Consider the following 20,438-nt stretch of genomic DNA (forward strand, 5'->3'; position numbering starts at 1 on the left):
CTTGTATCTGTGATCTACCCCCTCTTCATTTCTCTATTGTTTTAATTATTCTCATCAACATTGTTGATATTTGTGTTTGCCTAAACTAGTCCCTTACCAAATATGTTTTACATACAATTTGATAGGGTCATAAAGGATAGATCTCAATAAGACTTTGTCCAAAGTAGTCAAAACTCTATTAACAACTTTTTAATTCTGCTCCTTTCAAGTGATAAACAAGATACCTTAAAATCTGTTTTTAAATAAAGCTGTTAATTTTCCTTATGTGGTCTTTATAAGCATTCTTTCAGAGACACATTATTCTAGAAGACTGGAAGCATGCTGATGTTTTATAAGTTGGTCAAGTTAAGGCAAAATTTGTCTTTTCAAAGTATGATTTATAGCAGGTCAGATGGTGCAGGCAGCATAAAGAATTTTAAGAAAGTGCCTATAATTAGAGGTAACTGCTAACACTGGAGAAAAAAAGGGTGAGCTAATCTATTCTGAATTTTATGGACCTGCTATATTGAATGAGTACATAATTAGGAGAAACTAACATCTTCAACTTAACTTGAAGATAAGTGCAAGGAGGAAAATTGAAGCATCTAGACCTGTATTTGTGGATAAAAGGAGAAAAAGCTCTGAAAACAAATAAAATGAAATAATTATCTTAAAGGAAATAGTTTTATGATATCCAGGTAAATGAATTTTGAAAAATTACAGTAAAGCAATAATAGTTAATTCAAATTGCATTAAAAGTGATTATTTGTTGTATTACTCAGGGAACAAAAACCAGGGCTCTGTGACAACCTAGAAGGGTGGGATGGATTGGGAAGTGGGAGGAAGGTTCAAAAGGGAGGGGATAAATATATATATACACATATGACTGATCCATGTTGATGTATGGCAGAAGCCAACACAATATTGTAAAGCAATTATCCTTTAATTAAAAATAAGTAAATTTTAAAAAAGTGACTAAGGGGCATACCCATTAGAATTCTGACTCTCTAATATTCTTACCTGCTTCATTTGTGCGGATCATTCGAGATGGAGTACTTGGGTCTCCAGTCCCAATTGGATTGGTGGCCACCACTCTGAATTCATATTCTACCCAGGGGTTCAGGTCCACTGCCATGGCTGATTCCATGTCCCCTGTTATGGTTTCTGGAACTAGGGAGAAGGAAATTTCATGTCATTAGGTGAACTTTATTTTCTTGGGCTCCAAAATCACTGCAAATTGTGACTGCAGCCATGAAATTAAAAGACACTTCCTCCTTGGAAGGAAAATTATGACCAACTAGACAGCATATTGAAAAGCAGAGATATTACTTTGCCAACAAATTTCCATCTAGTCAAAGCTATGGTTTTTCCAGTAGTCATGTATGGATGTGAGAGTTGGCCCATAAAAAAAGCTGAGTGCCAAAGAATTGATGTTTTTAAACTGTGGTGTTGGAGAAGACTCTTGAGAGTCCTTTGGACAGCAAGGAAATCAATCCAGTCAATCCTAAAGGATATTAGCCCTGAATATTCATTGGAGGGACTGATGCTGAAGCTGAAGCTCTAATACTTTGGCCATCTGATGCAAACAACTGATTCACTGGAAAAGACCCTGACACTGGAAGGGATTGGGAGCAGGAGGAGAAGGGGATGACAGAGGATGAGATGGTTGGAGAGCATCACTGACTCGCTGAACATGAGTTTGAGCAAGCTCCAGGAGTTGGTCATGGACAGGGAAGCATGGTGTGCTGCAGTCCATGGGGTCCCAAAGAATTAGACACAATTGAGCGACTGAATTGAATTGAACTGAGGTGAACTAGAAATGCTTGTAGATTGAAATAAAAGATATTAGGCCCTGATGGACATGGCAGGCTTCTGCATATACCCTTATATCACGTGGTCATGTGTCACTTCCAGTCTCATTAGTAAAACAAAAATCAGTCTTCAGAAGTAAGCAGTTGCACATGCCAAAGTCCGTTATAGTTAGAATTCTTTTATCTCATCTTTACACATAGATTGACACAACACAACTTGCCATTAACTACACTAAAATATTTTTTGTCAACCCTTCAACCCCAGAGAAGATGCCAACCAGAGCTCCAATTTAAGCAAACAGTTCTTATATTTCTAGGGAAATTTCTTGAGCAGTTTGCCTCTCCCAGTTCTGGCAAACATGCTCAGCCACTTGGCAGTTCCAAGTAGTGGTTTAAGAATATATCTTTCTAATTTAAAAACTCGAGTTTGTGGTTTCAAAGTGGAAGCTCTGAACTCTCCTTGGAGTGACTTTTGTACTACATTTAGATTTTTATTAAAACATAAAACTGTGTGTCAATATAATTACCACATAGTAAAGCATTTTTACATAGTGTTTATGCTCTATCTGGGACTGCTTTTCTTGTTCCCTCATCTCTGCTGTCTAGGAAATATTTCTGTAAGAACATTTGTTTCAGAGGTGAAAGTGAGGAAAGTGCAAAACCTCCCTATGAAGTGCAAACATCCTCTGAATTTATAGCTGCCCTGATTTCTGTTTAAGCATGGCAGGGCAGTGTTGGGGAGGGGAGAGGCTTTTGATTTGATGACGCTGTAGACTTTTACTACAACAAGGTGAAATAAAATGCATCTTGCATTTCCCATGAAAATCTCTCTTGAAACGCAACAAGAGAATATTACCAAATAATCAATTCCATGAAAGCTGAATGCTCAGAGCATAGGCAGCGTGGGCTGCCTGACCAATCTCACAGCCCTATAGAGCAGACTTTTTAAAGCAGTGAAGTGAAAACATGAAACAACAACAACAAAAAAATGTCTGTCCTCTTTTGCTGCACTGGCAAATGAGCAACATCTTTGAAGTCTGAGTGGTAGAGGATTAAGGCCACTGTTCAGTACACCATTTGGCAGAAAGCTGAGCTATGTCTGCCAAACATAAAGGTGGGAAGAAGAGATACCAAGACACTGAGCTCTCCCGAGATCCAAGAATAAACTGATTCACCAGTACTTGCCTTGGGTCCATCAGGACCTACTGTTTCATTGAATTCTGTTTATATCTGTCACTCCAAGCAACTCCAGGCATAGACGTCATCCCTCATCCTTTACTCTAATCCCTGTAGAACTCTGTCTGTCTCAATTGCCGTCCTTCTCTAACATCCCATTACTGGGCACACACACCAAGGAAACCAGAATTGAAAGAGACACATGTACCCCAATGTTCATCACAGCACTGTTTAGAATAGCCAGGACATGGAAGCAACCTAGATGTCCATCAGCAGATGAATGGATAAGAAAGCTGTGGTACATATACACAATGGAGTATTACTCAGCCATTAAAAAGAATATATTTGAATCAGTTCTAATGAGGTGGATGAAACTGGAGCCGATTATACGGAGTGAAGTGAGCCAGAAAGAAAAACACCAATACAGTATACTAACACATATATATGGAATTTGGAAAGATGGTAATGATAACCTTGTATAGGAGACAGCAAAACAGACACAGATGTATAGAACAGTCTTTTGGACTCTGTGGGAGAGGGCGAGGGTGGGATGATTTGGGAGAATGGCATTGAAACATGTATAATATCATATATGAAATGAATCGCCAGTCCAGGTTTGATGCATGATACTGGATGCTTGGGGCTGGTGCACTGGGACGACCCAGAGGGATGGTATGAGGAGGGAGGAGGGAGGGGGTTCAGGATGAGGAACACATGTATACCCGTGGCAGATTCATGTTGATGTATGGCAAAACAAATACAATATTGTAAAGTAAAAAATAAATAAATAAATAAAATAAAAGCCTGTGACTATGATCTTTGGAATTCGTAATCCATCACTAGCAAAATCCCCTTGTCTGCATCCTTCTTCCTCAACTTGCTTAAAACGTTTTACTCCAGGAGAAAACTGAGTCCCCTCTGAGGCAACTTCATGCCTCTCAAGGAGTAGCCCTCTTAAAATATTGTATAGAAGAGTAACCAGTCCAGCTCAGTTGTGTCTCTCTCCTATCCACTCCCTTCCCCTGCCAAGGTCTCTAATACAGGCATGCAGATATTTTTCCACTTAAAAACAAAACAAAATTCTTTTAAAATTTTCTTGCCTTCCAACCTTCACCCATTCTCTATGTTTCTTTTACAGCAAAGCTTCTTGAGAGTCATTAATATTTTCCCCTTATTTTCTGTCTCCATTTATTCTCTTTTAATTCACTCTTGAAACTTGCTGAGTGGTGCAGAGGTAAAGAATCTCCCTGCCAAAGCAGGAGATATAGGAGACATAGGTTTGATCCCTGGGTGGGGAAGATCCCCTGGAGGAGGGAATGGCTACCCACTAGAATATTCTTAACCGGAAAATTCCATGGACAGAGGAGCTTGGCAGACTACAGCTCATGGGGTCACAAAGAGTCAGACCTGACTGAACACACACACACATACACACACACACACACACACACACACACACACACACACACACATTCACTCTTGGACTCACTGCAGCCAGGCTCTCAGCTCCAGCAATCCACCATAACTGCTCCCATCGAGATCACCAGTGGCCTCCAATTCTAAAACATTGTGCTCACATTTCTGTCCTTATTTTATTTGTTCCAACATCATGCTTCGCACAATTAATCATTCTCTGTTCTTTGAAATGCTTTTCAAAACTTCCGCTCTTCTTGTTTCCAATTATGCCTCTTCAGTCTGCATTGCTACTTTCTTTTTATCTTCCAGATGCACCATAATTCTACTAACTGCCTTTTCTTTTTTATTGTACTCTAAGGTGATCTTATCCAGTCTCATGGTTCTAAATACCTTCTGTATGCTGATGGCTGTAACATTTTCAGCCATGAACTTCCTCCCTAGACTCCAAATTCATATGCCCTATAATCTATGAAACATTTCCATTTAGATAGAGTTAATCTTAATTTCTTCCCCCACTTCTGCAGTATTCCTTATTCAGTGAATGACAATTGCTATATCCCAAACTTTGAAGCCATCCTGTATTTCTACTTTTTTCTCTTGTCCCGCTCCAATTCATAAGCAAATTATGACATCTCTGACTTCAGAGTATTTTGATTCCACTTGCAGTAAGACTTCTTAAGAGAGTTTTCTATATTAACTTTTCTCCCATTTTCTCTTGAGCCAATTCTTATGAGTCTTTAGTCCTTAAAATTTTACTGTAACTTCTAGTATCAAGATCATGAATAACCTCCAGTTTGTTTAAATTAATGATCAAGTCTCATTTCCTCATAATAGTTGCCAAGTCAGCAGCATTTGACCAAGTTGATTACTTTTTCTTCCTTGCTAGATTTTATTTTTTGTCTGTCAGGATATCACATTGTCTTTTTCTAAAACTAAATGGCTGCTTACTCTCTATATCTTTTGGTTGAATACTCTTTCACAACCTCTTACTATTGGAGTGCTCAATTTTCATACTCCTTTTTTCTTTGTTTTATACTTACATCCTTGGAGAGTGCATGCAATCTTATGGCATTAACTGCAATTTATATACCAGTAATTTCCTAATTTATATCTTCATTCTAAACCTCACTCTTAAACTCCAGTCTCATACATCTAGGTGCCCTTTGATCTCCGTAAAGGCCTAGTCTCCAAGTATGGTTATACAGGGGTTAGGGTTTTGACATACTAATTTTGGGGAGACACAACTCAGTCCAAAGCAGGCAGGTGGTAATTTAAAATATTTTAAAATTTAAATAATGTTTTTTTTAAATACACTTGATGTACAACACTATGTTAGATTTCAGGTGTGCTACATATTGATTTGACCTTTGAGTACATTCTGAAATGACTGCCATAGTATATCTAGTAACCATCTGTCCCCAAACAAATATATCACAATAGTACTAACCATACTGTTACTCTTATGCTGTATATTACATGCTTGTAACGTGTTTATTTATAATTGGAGGCTTGAACCTCTTAATCTCCTTCACCTACTTTACATCCCCCAATCCCAACCTTCTGATAACACCAGTCTATTCTCTATATCTAAGAGTCTGTTTTCATTTTGTTTTGTTTGTTTGTTTGTTTGGTGAATTTCACATATAAGTGAGATCATGTGGTATTTGATTGTTTTGTTAGCATCAGGTCAGTTCAGTTGCTCAGTCATGTCTGACTCTTTGTGACCCCATGAATCGCAGCCTGCCAGGCCTCCCTGTCCATCACCAACTCCCAGAGTTCACTCAGATTCATGTCCATCAAGTCAGTGATGCCATCCAGCCATCTCCATCCTCTGTCGTCCCCTTCTCCTCCTGCCCCCAATCCCTCCCAGCATCAGAGTCTTTTCCAATGAGTCAACTCTTCACATGAGGTGGCCAAAGTACTGGAGTTCAGCTTTCGCATCATTCCTTCCAAAGAAATCCCAGGGCTGATCTCCTTCAGAATGGACCGGTTGGACCTCCTTGCAGCCCAAGGGACTCTCAAGAGTCTTCTCCAACACCACAGTTCAAAAGCATCAGTTCTTCAGCGCTCAGCCTTCTTCACAGTCCAAGTCTCACATCCGTACATGACTACTGGAAAAACCATAGCCTTGACTAGATGGACCTTAGTCGGCAAAGTAAGTCTCTTCTTTTGAATATGCTCTCTAGGTTGGTCATAAATTTTCTTCCAAGGAGTAAGCGTCTTTTAATTTCATGGCTGCAGTCACCATCTGCAGTGATTTTGAAGCCCCCCAAAATTAAGTCTGACACTGTTTCTACTGTTTCCCCATCTATTTGCCATGAAGTGATGGGACTGGATGCCATGATCTTCGTTTTCTGACTGTTGAGTTTTAAGCCAATTTTTTCACTCTCCTCTTTCACTTTCATCAAGAGGCTTTTGAGTTCCTCTTCACTTTCTGCCATAAGGGTTGTGTCATCTGCATATCTGAGGTTATTGATATTTCTCCTGGCAATCTTGATTCCAGCTTGTGTTTTTTCCACCAAAACCATCCATGTTGTGTCAAATGCCAAGATTCCATTTTTATTATAGCTGAGAAATATTCCATTGTGTGTGTATACCGAATATTCATTATCCATCTATCAATGAACACTTAGATTGCTTCTGTATCTTGGCTATTGTAAATAGTGCTTCAATGAATATTGGAATGCATACATCTTTTTGAGCTAGTGTTTTTATTTTATTTGGATAAATACCGCAAAGTAGGATTGCTGGATTGTTTAGTAATTCAATTTCTTAATTATTTTGAGAAAGTAATTACTGTTTCCATAGTGGCTATACCAACTTATGTTCTTATGAAGAGTGCACAGGATTTTTCTTTTTTCCATATGCTCATTAGCATTTCTTATTTATTGCCTTTTCAATAAAAACAATTCTCATAGGTGTGAAGTAATAGCTCATTGCAGTTTTGACATGCATTTCTCTGTGATTAGTGATGATGAGCATCTTTTCATGTGTCTGTGCCCATCTCTATGTCTTCTTTGGAAAAATGTCTATTCAGATTCTCTGCCTATTTTTTAATTAAGTTTGACGTTGTTAATGATGAGTTGTATGAGTTCTTTTTCTATTTTGTATATTAACCCCTTATTAGATGTATGATTTGCAAATATCTTCAAATATTTCAGTAGACTACCTTTTTGTTTTGTTTATAGTTTCCTTTGTTATGCTAAAATTTTTAGTTTGGTGTAGTCCCATTTGTTTATTTTTGCTTTTGTTGCCCTTACCTGAGAAGACAGATCCCCAAAAATATTAGGTCTCATGCTGAAGAGCATATTATATTTTCTTCTAGGAATTTTATGGAATTTTATGGTTTCATTTAAGTCTTTAATCCATTTTGAGTTTTTTTTTTTTTTTTTGAAGATGGTGTGAGAAAGTAGTCCAATTTGATTCTTTTGTATGAAGCTGTTCAGTTTTCCAAGCATTATTTATTGAAAAGGTTTTTCTTTCCCCATTCTTGCATTATTTATCATAGGTTAATTGACCATATGTTTATGGGTTTATTTCTGGGCTCTCATTTCCCTACTATTTTGATTATTGTAGCTTGGAAGTACATTTCAAAATCAAGGAACATGATACCCCAGCTTTTGCTTTTTTGTTCAACTGTTTAGGCTATTTGGATGTTTTGTGTTTCCATATAAATTTTAGAAGTTATTTGTTCTAGATCTGTGAAAAATGCCATTAATATTTTGATAGATAGTGGATTGAATCTGTAGATTGCCTTAGGTAGTTTGGTTATTTTAATAATATTAATTCTTTCATCAAATCTTTTTCTGTGTATAGTATATTATTATGTCATCTGAAGAAGGAAATGGCACCCACTCCAGTACTCTTGCCTGGAAAATCCCACGGACCGTGGAGCCTGGTAGGCTACAGTCCATTGGGTGGCAAAGAGTGGGACATGTCTAAGAGACTTCACTTTATTTCTTTCATGTCATCTGAAAACTGAGTTTACTGGAAAGTTTACATCCTTTCCAATTTGGATTCCTTACATTTATTTTTTGGCCTGATTGTTATGGCTAGGACTTCCATAGAGGTGGTATAAGTGGCATTCTTGGTTTGTTCCTGATCTTAGAGGAAATGCTTTTAGATTTCCACCACTGAATTTGATGTTCAGTTCAGTTCAGCCGCTCAATCTTGTCCAACTCTTTGTGAGCCCATGAATCACAGCCTGATGAATCACAGCACGCCAGGCCTCCCTGTCCATCACCAACTCCTGGAGTTCACGTAGATTCACGTTCATCAAGTCAGTGAAGCCATCCAGCCATCTCATCCTCTGTCGTCCCCTTCTCCTCCTGCCCCCAATCCCTCCCAGCATCAGAGTCTTTTCCAATGAGTCAACTCTTCGCATGAGGTGGCCAAAGTACTGGAGTTCAGCTTTCGCATCATTCCTTCCAAAGAAATCCCAGGGCTGATCTCCTTCAGAATGGACCGGTTGGACCTCCTTGCAGCCCAAGGGACTCTCAAGAGTCTTCTCCAACACCACAGTTCAAAAGCATCAGTTCTTTGGTGCTCAGCCTTCTTCACAGTCCAAGTCTCACATCCGTACATGACTACTGGAAAAACCATAGCCTTGACTAGATGGACCTTTGCCGGCAAAGTAATGTCTCTTCTTTTGAATATGCTCTCTAGGTTGGTCATAAATTTTCTTCCAAGGAGTAAGCGTCTTTTAATTTCATGGCTGCAGTCACCATCTGCAGTGATTTTGGAGCCCCCCAAAATTAAGTCTGACACTGTTTCGACTGTTTCCCCATCTATTTGCCATGAAGTGATGGGACTGGATGCCATGATCTTCGTTTTCTGGACGTTGAGCTTTAAGTGAACTTTTTCACTCTTCACTTTCACTTTCATCAAGAGGCTTTTGAGTTCCTCTTCACTTTCTGCCATAAGGGTGGTGTCATCTGCATATCTGAGGTTATTGATATTTCTCCCAGCAATCTTGATTCCAGCTTGTGCTTCTTCCAGCCCAGCGTTTCTCATGATGTACTCTTCATAGAAGTTAAATAAGCAGGGTGACAATATACAGCCTTGACGTACTCCTTTTCCTATTTGGAAAAGGAGTCTGTTGTTCCATGTCCAGTTCTAACTGTTGCTTCCTGACCTGCATTCAATTTCTCAAGAGGCAGGTCAGGTGGTCTGTATTCCCATCTCTTTCAGAATTTTCCACAGTTTATTGTGATCCACACAGTCAAAGGCTTTGGCATAGTCAATAAAGCAGAAATAGATGTTTTTTTCTGGAACTCTCTTGCTTTTTCCATGATCCAGCGGATGTTGGCAATTTGATCTCTGGTTCCTCTGCCTTTTCTAAAACCTGCTTGAACATCAGGAAGTTCACGGTTCACGTATTGCTGAAGCCTGGCTTGGAGAATTTTGTGCATTCCTTTACTAGCATGTGAGATGAATGCAATTGTGTGGTAGTTTGAGCATTCTTTGGCATTTTCTTTCTTTGGGATTGGAATGAAAACTGACCTTTTCCAGTCCTGTGGCCACTGCTGAGTTTTCCAAATTTGCTGGCATATTGAGTGCAGCACTTTCACAGCATCATCTTTCAGGATTTGAAATAGCTCAACTGGAATTCCATCCCCTCCACTACCTTTGTTCATAGTGATGCTTTCTAAGGCCCACTTGACTTCACGTTCCAGGATGTCTGGCTCTAGATGAGTGATCACACCATCGTGATTATCCGGGTCATGAAGATCTTTTTTGTATAGTTCTTCTGTGTATTCCTGACACCTCTTCTTAATATAGTCTGCCTCTGTTAGGTCCATACCATTTTTGTCCTTTATCGAGCCCATCTTTGCATGAAGTGTTCCCTTGGTATCTCTAATTTTCTTGAAGAGATCTCTAGTCCTTCCCATTCTGTTCTTTTCCTCTATTTCTTTGCATTGATCAATGAAGAAGGTTTTCTTATCTCTTCTTGCTATTCTTTGGAACTCTGTATTCAGATGCTTATATCTTTCCTTTTCTCCTTTGCTTTCACCTCTCTTCTTTTCACAGCTATTTGTAAGTCCTCCCCAGACAGCCATTTTGCTTTCTTTCATTTCTTTTCCATGGGGATGGTCTTGATCCCTGTCTCCTCTACAATGTCATGAACCTCATTCCATAGTTCATCAGGCACTCTATCTATCAGATCTAGGCCCTTAAATGTATTTCTCACTTCCACTATATAATCATAAAGGATTTGATTGAGGTCATACCTGAATGGTCTAGTGGTTTTCCCTACTGTCTTCAATTTGAGTCTGAATTTGGTAATAAGGTGTTCATGATCTGAGCCACAGTCAGCTCCTGGTCTTGTTTTTGTTGACTGTATAGAGCTTCTCCATCTTTGGCTGCAAAGAATATAATCAATCTGATTTCGGTATTGACCAGCTGATGATTTCCATGTGTAGAGTCTTCTCTTGTGTTGTTGGAAGAGGGTGTTTGCTATGACCAGTGCATTTCTTGGCAAAACTATTAGTCTTTGCCCTGCTTCATTCTGCATTTCAAGGCCAAATTTGCCTGTTACTCCAGGTGTTTCTTGACTTCCTACTTTTCATTCCAGTCCCCTGTAATGAAAAGGACATCTTTTTGGGTGTTAGTTCTAAAAGGTCTTGTAGGTTCATAAAACCGTTCAACTTCAGGTTCTTCAGCATTACTGGTTGGGGCATAGACTTGGATTACCATGATATTGAATGGGTTGCCTTGGAAATGAGCAGATATCATTCTGTCGTTTTTGAGACTGCATCCAAGTACTGCATTTCAGACTCTGTTTTTGACCATGATGGCTACTCCATTTCTTCTAAGGGATTCCTGCCCATAGTAGTAGATATAATGGCCATCTGAGTTAAATTCACCCATTCCAGTCCATTTTAGTTCACTGATTCCTAGAATGTCGACATTCACTCTTACCATCTCCTGTTTGACCACTTGCAATTTGCCTTGATTCATGTACCTGATATTCCAGGTTCCTATGCAATATTGCTCTTTACAGCATCAGACCTTGCTTCTATCACCAGTCACATCCACAGCTGGGTATTGTTTTTGCTTTGGCTCCATCCCTTCATTCTTTCTGGAGTTATTTCTCCACTGATCTCTAGTAGCATATTGGGCACCTACTGACCTGGGGAGTTCCTCTTTCAGTATCCTATCATTTTGCCTTTTCATACTGTTCATGGGATTCTCAAGGCAAGAATATTGAAGTGGTTTACCATTCCCTTCTCCAGTGGACCGCATTCTGTCAGATCTCTCCACCATGACCTGCCCACCCTGGGTTGCCCCACGGGCATGGCTTAGTTTCACTGAGTTAGACAGGGCTGTGGTCCTAGTGTGATTGGATTGACTAGTTTTTTGTGAATATGGTTTCAGTGTGTCTGCTCTCTGATGCCCTCTTGGAACACCTATGATCTTACTTGAAATTTGATGTTAGCTGTGGGCTTGTCATATATTGATTTTACTATGTTGAGGCATATTTCCTCTATATCTATTTGTTGAGAATTTTTGTCATAAATGAATGTTGAATTTTGTCAAAAGATTTTCTGTACCTATTTTGATGATTATATGACTTTTATTCTTCAATTTTTTAATGTGTTATATATCACAAGGATTGATATTGGAATATTGGATCATCTTTGCATTCCTGGTATAAATCTCACTTGATTTTTGCGTGTGATTCTATTTATGCATTGTTCAATTCAGCTTGTTAATGTTATGTTGAAGATTTTTGAATGTGTTCATCAGTGATATTGGCATATATTTTTCTTTTCTGTATTGCCTTTATCTAGTTTTGAAACCAAGGTGATGCTTCCTTCATAGAATGATTTTGGAATGTCTTTATCTCTCAATTTTTTGGATAGTTTGAGAAGAATAGGTGTTAACACACTTTTAAATTTTTGGACTTCCAAGGTGGAATTAGTGGTAAAGACCTGCCAGCCAATGCAGGAGACATAAGAGACATGGGTTTGATTCCTGGGTTTAGAACATCCCCTGGAGGAGGGCATGGCAACCCACTCCAGTATTCTTGCCTGGAGAATCTCATAGACAGAGGAACCTGGTGGGTTGCAGTCCATAGGGTCACAAGAGTCAGATACAAGTGAAGTGACTTAGCATGCAAGTATGAACATACATCTGCAGACCAATGCATTCCTTTAAAAAATTATTTTATTTATTTTTTGGCTGTGCAGACTCTTAGTTTCTTGATCAGGGATCTAATCCACAGCTCCTGTACTGGAAGTGTGGACTCTTAACCACTGGACAGCCTGGAAAGTCTCTAGCCTTTAGCTATTTAGTAGTATATTGTTTACCATACATGCGTTTGTGTTTTTTTTTGCAATTTTTATCTTGTAGTTGATTTCTATTCTTAAGTCATTGTAGTTGTAAAAGTGCTCAGTATGATTTAATTCTTCAAAAATTTGTGCTGTGGTCTAGCATGTTGTTTATCCTGGAGACTAATACATGCATGCTTCAAGAGAATGTGTTTTCTGCTCTTTTGGATGGAATGCTCTGTAGATATCAATGAATCCACCTGGTGTAATATATCATCTAAGGACAGTGTTTCCTATTGATTTCCTGTCTGGAAGCTGAGTCCATTAATATAAGTAAAATCTTAAAATCCTCACTACTATTGTGTTACTGCCAAGTTTTCCTTTATTTTGCTAATATAGGCTTTATGTATGCAAGAGTTCCTGTGTTGCATTTATATATATATATATATATATATATTTATAATTGTTATATTTTCTTTTGAATTGATATTTATATATAAATATATATTTGTATTTATTAAATATATATATATATATAATTGTTATATTTTCTTTTTGGATTGATCTCTTCCACAGTATAAAATATCTTTGTTTGTCTCTTGTTACAGTCTTTGCTTTAAAGTCTATTTTGTCTAACATAAGTGTTGATACCACAGCTTTCTCTCTGTTTCAGTGTGCATAGAATACTTTTTTCCAGTATGAAAAGGCAAAAAGATATGATACTGAAAGATGAACCCCACAGGTCAGTAGTGCCAAATACACTAACTGGAGAAAAGTGAGAAATAACTCCTGAAAGAATGAAGAGGCTGAGCCAAAGCAAAAACAATGCCCAGTTGTGGATGTGACTGGTGATAGAAGTAAAGTTTGATGCTGCAAAGAATAATATTGCATAGGAATCTGGAATGTTAGGTCCATGGATCAATGTAAATTGCAAGTGGTCAAACAGGAGATGGCAACAGTGAACACTGACATTTTAGGAATCAGTGAGATAAAATGGAGTGGAATGGGTGAATTTAACTCAGATGACCATTATACCTACTACTGTGGGCAAGAATCCCTTAGAAAAAATGGAGTAACGTTCAATTAAAAAAAAAAAAAAGTCCAAAATGCAGTACCTGGGTGCAATCTCAAAAGTGACAGAATGATCCTTGTTTGTTTGCAAGGCAAACCCCTCAGTATCACAGTAATCCAAGTCTATGCTCCAACCACTAACTCCAAAGAAGCTGAAGTTGAACAGTTCTATGAAGACCAATAAGACCTTCTAGAACTAACACTAAAAAAAAAAAAAAAAAAAGTCCTTTACATGATAGGGGAATGGAATGCAAAAGTAGGAAGTCAAGAGATACCCGGAGTAGCATGTAAGTTTGGCCTTAGAGTACAAAATGAAGCAAGGCAAAGGCTAACAGAGTTTTGCCAAGGAAATACTTTTATTATAGCAAAAACCCTCATCCAACAACAGAAGAAGTGATTTTATACATGGACATCACCAGTTGGTTGATATCAAAATTAGACTGTATTTTTTGTAGCTGAAGATTGAGAAACTCTATACAGTCAGCAAAAACAAGACCAGGACCTGACCGTGGATAAGATAATGAACTCCTTATTGCAAAATTCAGGCTTAAAGAAAGTAGGGAAAACCACGAGACCATTCAGGTATGATCTAAATCAGACCTGTTATAATTATACAGTGGAAAGGACTTCCCTGGTGTCTCAGATGGTAAAGCATCTGCCTACAATGTGGGAGACCCAGGTTCGATCCCTGGGTTGGGAAGATCCTCTGGAGAAGGAAATGGCAACCCACTCCAGTACTCTTGCTTGGAAAATCCCATGGACGGAAGAGACTGGTAGGTTACAGTCCATGGGGGTCCAAAGAGCCGGACACAATTGAGCAACTTCACTTCATACATTGGAAGTGACAAATAGATTCAAGGGGTTAGATCTGACAGACACAGTGCCTGAAGAACTATGGACAAAGGTTCACAACATTGATTAAGGTGTAGTGATCAAAATTATCCCCAAGAAAAAGAAATGCAAAAAGGCAAAATCGTTGTCTGGGGAGGCCTTAAAAATAGCTGAGAAAAGAAGAGAAGCTAAAGGCAACGGAGAAAAGGAAAGATATATCCATCTGAATGCACATTTCCACAAGAATAGCAAGGAGAGATAAGAAAGCCTTCCTCAGTGATCAGTGCAAAGAAATAGAGGGAAAAAATACAATGGGAAAGGCTAGAGACCTCTTCAAGAAAATTAAAGATACCAAAGGAATATTTCATGTGAAGATGGACACAATAAAGGACAGAAATTGTATGGACATAAAAGATGCAGAATATATTACAAAAAGGTGTCAAGAATACACAGAATTATATAAAAACAATCTCAGTGACCCAGATAACCATGATGGTGTGATCACTCACCTAGAGCCAAACATCTTGGAGTGTGAAGTCAAGTGGACCTTATGAAGCATCACCACGAATAAAGCTAATGGAGGTGATGGAATTCCAGCCGAGCTTTTTCAAATCCTAAAAGATGATAGTATTAAAGTGCTTCACTCAATATGCCAGGAAATTTGGAAAACTCAGCAGTGACCACAAGACTGGAAAAGGTCAGTTTCCACTCCAATCTCAAAGAAAGGCAATGCCAAAGAATGTTCAAACTACCACACAATTTCAATCATCTCACATGCTAGCAGAATAATGCTCAAAATTCTCCAAGCTAGGCGTCAACAGTACATGAACTGAGAAATTCCATATGTAGAAGCTGGATTTAGAAAAGGCAGAGGAACCAGAGACAAAATTGCCAACATCCATTGGATCATAGAAAAAGGAAAGAATTCCAGAAAAACATCTACTTCTGCTTCATTGACTAAGCTAAAGCCTTTGACTGTATGTATCTCAACAATCTGTGAAAAATTCTTAAAGAAATGGGAATACCAGACCACCTTACCTGCCTCCTGAAAAATCTGTATGTAAGAAACAACAGTTAGAACCAGATAGAGAACAAAGGAGTACGTCAAGACTGTATATTGTCACCCTGCTTGTTTAACTTCTATGCAGAGTACAACATGTGAAATTCCCAGCTGGATGAAGCACAAGCTGGAATCAAGCTTTCTGGGAGAAATATCAATAACCTCAGACATACAGATGACACCACCCCTATGGTAGAAGGCAAAGAAGGACTAAAGAGTTTCTTGATGGAAGTGAGAGAGGAGAGAGAAGAAGCTAGTTTAAAACTCACCATTCAAAACACGAAGACCATGGCATCCAGTCCCATCACTTCATGGCAAAATAGACAGGGAAACAATGAAGACAGTGAAAGACTTTATCTTCTTGGGCTCCAAAATCATTGCAGATGGTGACAGCAGCCATGAAATTAAAAGACACTTCCTGCTTGGAAGGAAAGCTATGACAAGCCTAGACAGCATATTAAAAAGCAGAGACATTACTTTGCGAACAAAGTTCTGTCTAGCCAATGCTATAGTTTTTCCAGCAGTCATGTGTGTATGTGAGAGTTGGACCATAAAGAAAGGTGAGCACCAAAAAACCGATGCTTTTGAATTGTGGTGTTGGAGAAAACTCTTGAGAGTCCCTTGGACTGCAAGGAGATCAAACCATACAATCCTAAATCAGTCTTGAATACTCAGTGGAAAGACTAATGCTAAAGCTTAAGCTACAATACTTTGGCCACCTGATGATCAAATAACTGACTCATGGAAAAGACCTCGATGCTAGGAAAAGTTGAAGTCAGCAGAAGTGGATGACAGAGGATGCGATGGTTGGATGGCATCACTGAATCAATGGACATGAGTTTCATCAACCTCCAGGAGTTGGTGATGTACAGGGTGATGTACAGGTGATGTAAAGTCTGGTGTGCTGCAGTCTATGAGGTCACAAAGAGTTGGCTATTACTGAGTGCCTGAACTGAACTGACCTGACCTTTGTCCATCCCCCCACTTTCAATTTGTTTCTGTAGAACTGATGTGAGTCTCTTGTCAGCATCATATATACGGTTCTTGTTTTCTCATTCATTCACTGTATTTCCTTCGATTGGAGTATTAGTCTATTTAAATTTATAATGATTTTTTTAATTGATTAAGAAAAATATTTTTTACTGTTTTGAAAAAGTATAAACAAATTTCAAAAACCAGAAATTGTACAGGGAGAAAGCTCTACCCTGGTGGCTCAGTGGTAAAGAATTCGCCAACGCAGGAAACCCGTGTTCGATTCCTGGATGGAGAAGATCCCCTGGAGAAGGAAATGGCAACTCAACCATCTTTGACTAGGAAATCACATGAACAGAGGAGCCTTGCCGGCTACAGTCCATAGGGTCACAAACAGTCCAATACGACTTAGCGACTAAGCAACAAAAATAGGGAGAAAAGCATGACTCCCATTCCCAGTTTCTAACGCCCTTCTCAGAGGCAATTGCTGATTACTTATGGGTCCTTCCAGAGATGCTGTAAATATGCACGTATCAAAATTCATTCTAAATAGTCAACAGTTACTGCAATAAAAATTAGTAAATATCTAGGCCCTTGTCAGCTTTTTGTTTTTACCGATTAGCTGCTAGAAAGGAATTCAAAACTACGCAAATGCCCCACCTCTTGCCAGCTGACTGCCCTATGCCGCGCCGGGGATCTATAATGATTATTAAGCATGGAGTTATTATATGGTTACTTGTTTTCTGGTTGTTTCTACAGTTCTTTTTTGTTCTCTTCTTTTCTCTCTTGTGATATAATGACTATTTTTAGGTTTATATTTGAATTTCTGTCACATTTTTGTGTGTATTTCTTATAAATTTTTGATGTGTGATTATCATGATGTTCATATATAAATATATAGCTGTATATATATGTACATATATATACATACATATACACAGTTTTATATACTATATATATATAAAATGATTAAATTGGTCATGCCAAGTTTAAATGCATTTTAACAACTGTGTGTTTTTACTCCCTCTGATGTTTAATGTTATTGACATCATTTGATACCTTTTATTTTTTGTATACCTAAACAATTTACTGTTTTCATAAAAGATTTAACTATTTTTGTCTTTAACCTTCCTACTAGGTTTATATGTGACTCAAAGTCATTCAAAGTGTTAGTTGCTCAGTTGTGTCTGACTCTCCAGGCAAGAATAATGGAGTGGGTTGCCATTCCCTTCTCCAGAAAAAAGTGAAAGTGAGAGTTACTCAGTTGTGTCCAACTCTTTGCGACCCCATGGACTATATAGTCGATGGAATTCTCCAGGCCAGAATACTGGAGCGGGTAACCTTTCCTCTTCTAAGGGATCTTTCCAACCCAAGGATTGAACCCAGGTCTCCTTGATGGCAGGTGGATTCTTTACCAGCTGAGCCACTATGGAAGCCTGAGAATACTAGAGTGGGTACCCTATCCATTCTCCAGGGGATCTTCCCAACCTAAGAATCGCCCAGGATCTCCTGCATTGCAGGAAGATTCTTTAGCACCTGAGCTACCAGGGAAACCCCCCTTCTCTAGGCGATCTTTCCAATCCAGGGATAGGATCCTGGTCTCCTGAATTGTAGGTGGATTCTTTACCGCCTGAGCCACCAGGGAAGCCAAACTTATACGTGGTTAGTCTACTACTTTTAAGTTTTTTGTGTTTTAAGTTTTTATGTTTACCTTTACTATTGAGGTTTTTCTTTTTATACTTTTAATATTTCTCAGTCAATTAGTCAGTTCAGATGCTTCACACTCAAGGATGTCTGGCTCTAGGTGAGTGAAAATACACTTTTATTGTGACAATTCATATTTCTAATTGTGGTCTTTTCTACTTTGAGTTATCCCTTTAACATTCCTTGCAAAGCTGGTTTGGTGGTGCTGAACTATTTCAAGTTTTGCTTATCTGTAAATCTCCTTATCGCTCCTTCACATTTTGCTGATATCCCCTTTTAGGTAGAATATTCTAGGCTGTACATATTTTTCCTTTCATCATTTTGAATACATCATGCCACTTCTTACCTGCAATGTTTCTGCCCAGAAGTCAGCTTCTTTTATTATGTGGATTCTTTTGTAATATGTTTTTCTCTGACTGATTTTAAAATTATCTGTTTATCTTTAATGTCAACATTTAATTATGATGTGTCTTGGTTTCAGATTCTTTGGGTAGATCTTATTTGGGATGCTCTGTGCTTCTGGAAGCCTGCCATTTGCTCCCATTACCGGCTTAGGGAAGTTTTCCGCTATTATTTCTTTAAATGAATTATCTGACCCTTTCTCTCTTCTTTTTATGGGGCCTCTATAATGTGAATGTTAGTAAACTTGGTGTTGTCCCAGAGGTCTCTTAAACTGTTTTTAAAATTATTTTTTCCTTTTTTTTTCTTCAACTTTGGTAATTTTCACTACTCTGTCTTTGGTTTGATGATTTGTTATTCTGTATTATCAAATATGGCATTGAATTTTTCTTGTATATTTATTTTAGTTATTGTATTTTTCAGCTCTGTTTGGACTTTTTAATATTTTCTATCTCTTTGTTAAAAATATCACTATGTTCATGCATGTTCTTCTACGTTTAGTGAGCATCTCTGTGAAGAGTATCTTGAATTTCTTAACAAGTAGATTGCTTATCTCCACTTTGTTCAATTTTTTTCTAAGATTTTATAAGATTTTGTCTTGTTCCTTGCATCATATTCCTCTGTCTCCTTATTTTGTCTATTGGTCTGTTTATTTCTATATGTTAGATACGTCAGTTACATTTCCCGTCATTGAGAAGTAATCTCAATGTAGAAGATGCCCCCTAGAGCCCAGCAGCATACCCCCTTCTGGTCAGTGGAGTATGTATTCTAGGGGCATGCTTATTTGAGCTGCATGGCCCCATCCATTGTGGTAGAGCTGACTACTGTGCATTCTCTTGTAGGCCAGACTAGCTCCCAGTCTGTTTGCTTGTCAAGTACTGCCTCATGACTCCTGGCCTGCTGAGAGAAGGGCAAAGTTTTGAAGTGGTTAGCTGCTCAGTCCAAGAGGGCTCTGAGCTGGTATCAGCTTGATGGTGGGTAGGTAGTCCCTGATCACTAATAATCTAGAGTGAGGACTCCAAAATATCACTTGCCAGCATCAATGTGCTGCAGTAGAATGAGCTCCCCCAAATGACTGTGGCCTGGGTCTATATCTCCAAGGGGAAACTCTATTGCCTCTGGCTTTTCTAGGAGGCTGTCCAAGTTCAGAGTGCCTGACCCAGAATCCTTTAAAATTACTGTCTCTTCACTGGGAGGGTTGAGATTTTGTGCATGCACTTTGAGAGTGGAGTCCTTGTTCCTATAGCCCCTCCTGCTCTCTGAGTACAAATTCAGCTAGCCTTCAACGACAGAAGTTCTAGGGACTCTTCTCTGATACAGGATGCCTAGGATCGGGAGCCTGCTATAGGGATTGGGATCTTTGCTGCTTGGGGAGAACCCCTGCAACTGTGATCACCTTCCCATTTGCGGGTTGCATACCTGGTGTTGTGGGTCTCAGCTACACTGTGTCTCTGTCCTTCCTCCCCATCTCTGTTGTGGTTTCTTCTTTATATCTCCAGTTGCAGAAATATCTCTTCTGCTAGTCTTAAAATGATCCTGTAGATACTTACTCTGTAAATAGTTGTAGTTTTGGTATGCCTGCCGAAAGTGGTGAGTTAAGAATCTTCCTACTTGGCCGTCTTTACTACAAGTGTGCATACTTAGTTGCTCAGTCATGACTGACTCCTTGAAACCCCATGGACTATAGCCTGCCAGACTCCTCTGTCCAGTGTGATTCTCCAAGCAAGAATACTGGAGTGGGTTGCC

At 38.7% G+C, this 20,438-nt stretch overlaps 1 protein-coding gene across 1 annotated transcript in view; it reads right to left on the reverse strand.

Moving 5' to 3' along the window:
- The window catches only part of CNTN5 (contactin 5), a 1,662,845-nt gene that overhangs the window by 89,518 nt on the left and 1,552,889 nt on the right, over positions 1 to 20,438 (reverse strand). The window contains exon 18 of the mRNA XM_027979105.3: positions 1,000 to 1,149. Within this exon, the coding sequence (XP_027834906.2) occupies positions 1,000 to 1,149 (150 nt within the window). The remainder of the gene's footprint in view (positions 1 to 999; positions 1,150 to 20,438) is intronic.

Source organism: Ovis aries, chromosome 15 (assembly GCF_016772045.2).
Source record: "Ovis aries strain OAR_USU_Benz2616 breed Rambouillet chromosome 15, ARS-UI_Ramb_v3.0, whole genome shotgun sequence".
NCBI classification, from domain to species: domain Eukaryota; kingdom Metazoa; phylum Chordata; class Mammalia; order Artiodactyla; family Bovidae; genus Ovis; species Ovis aries.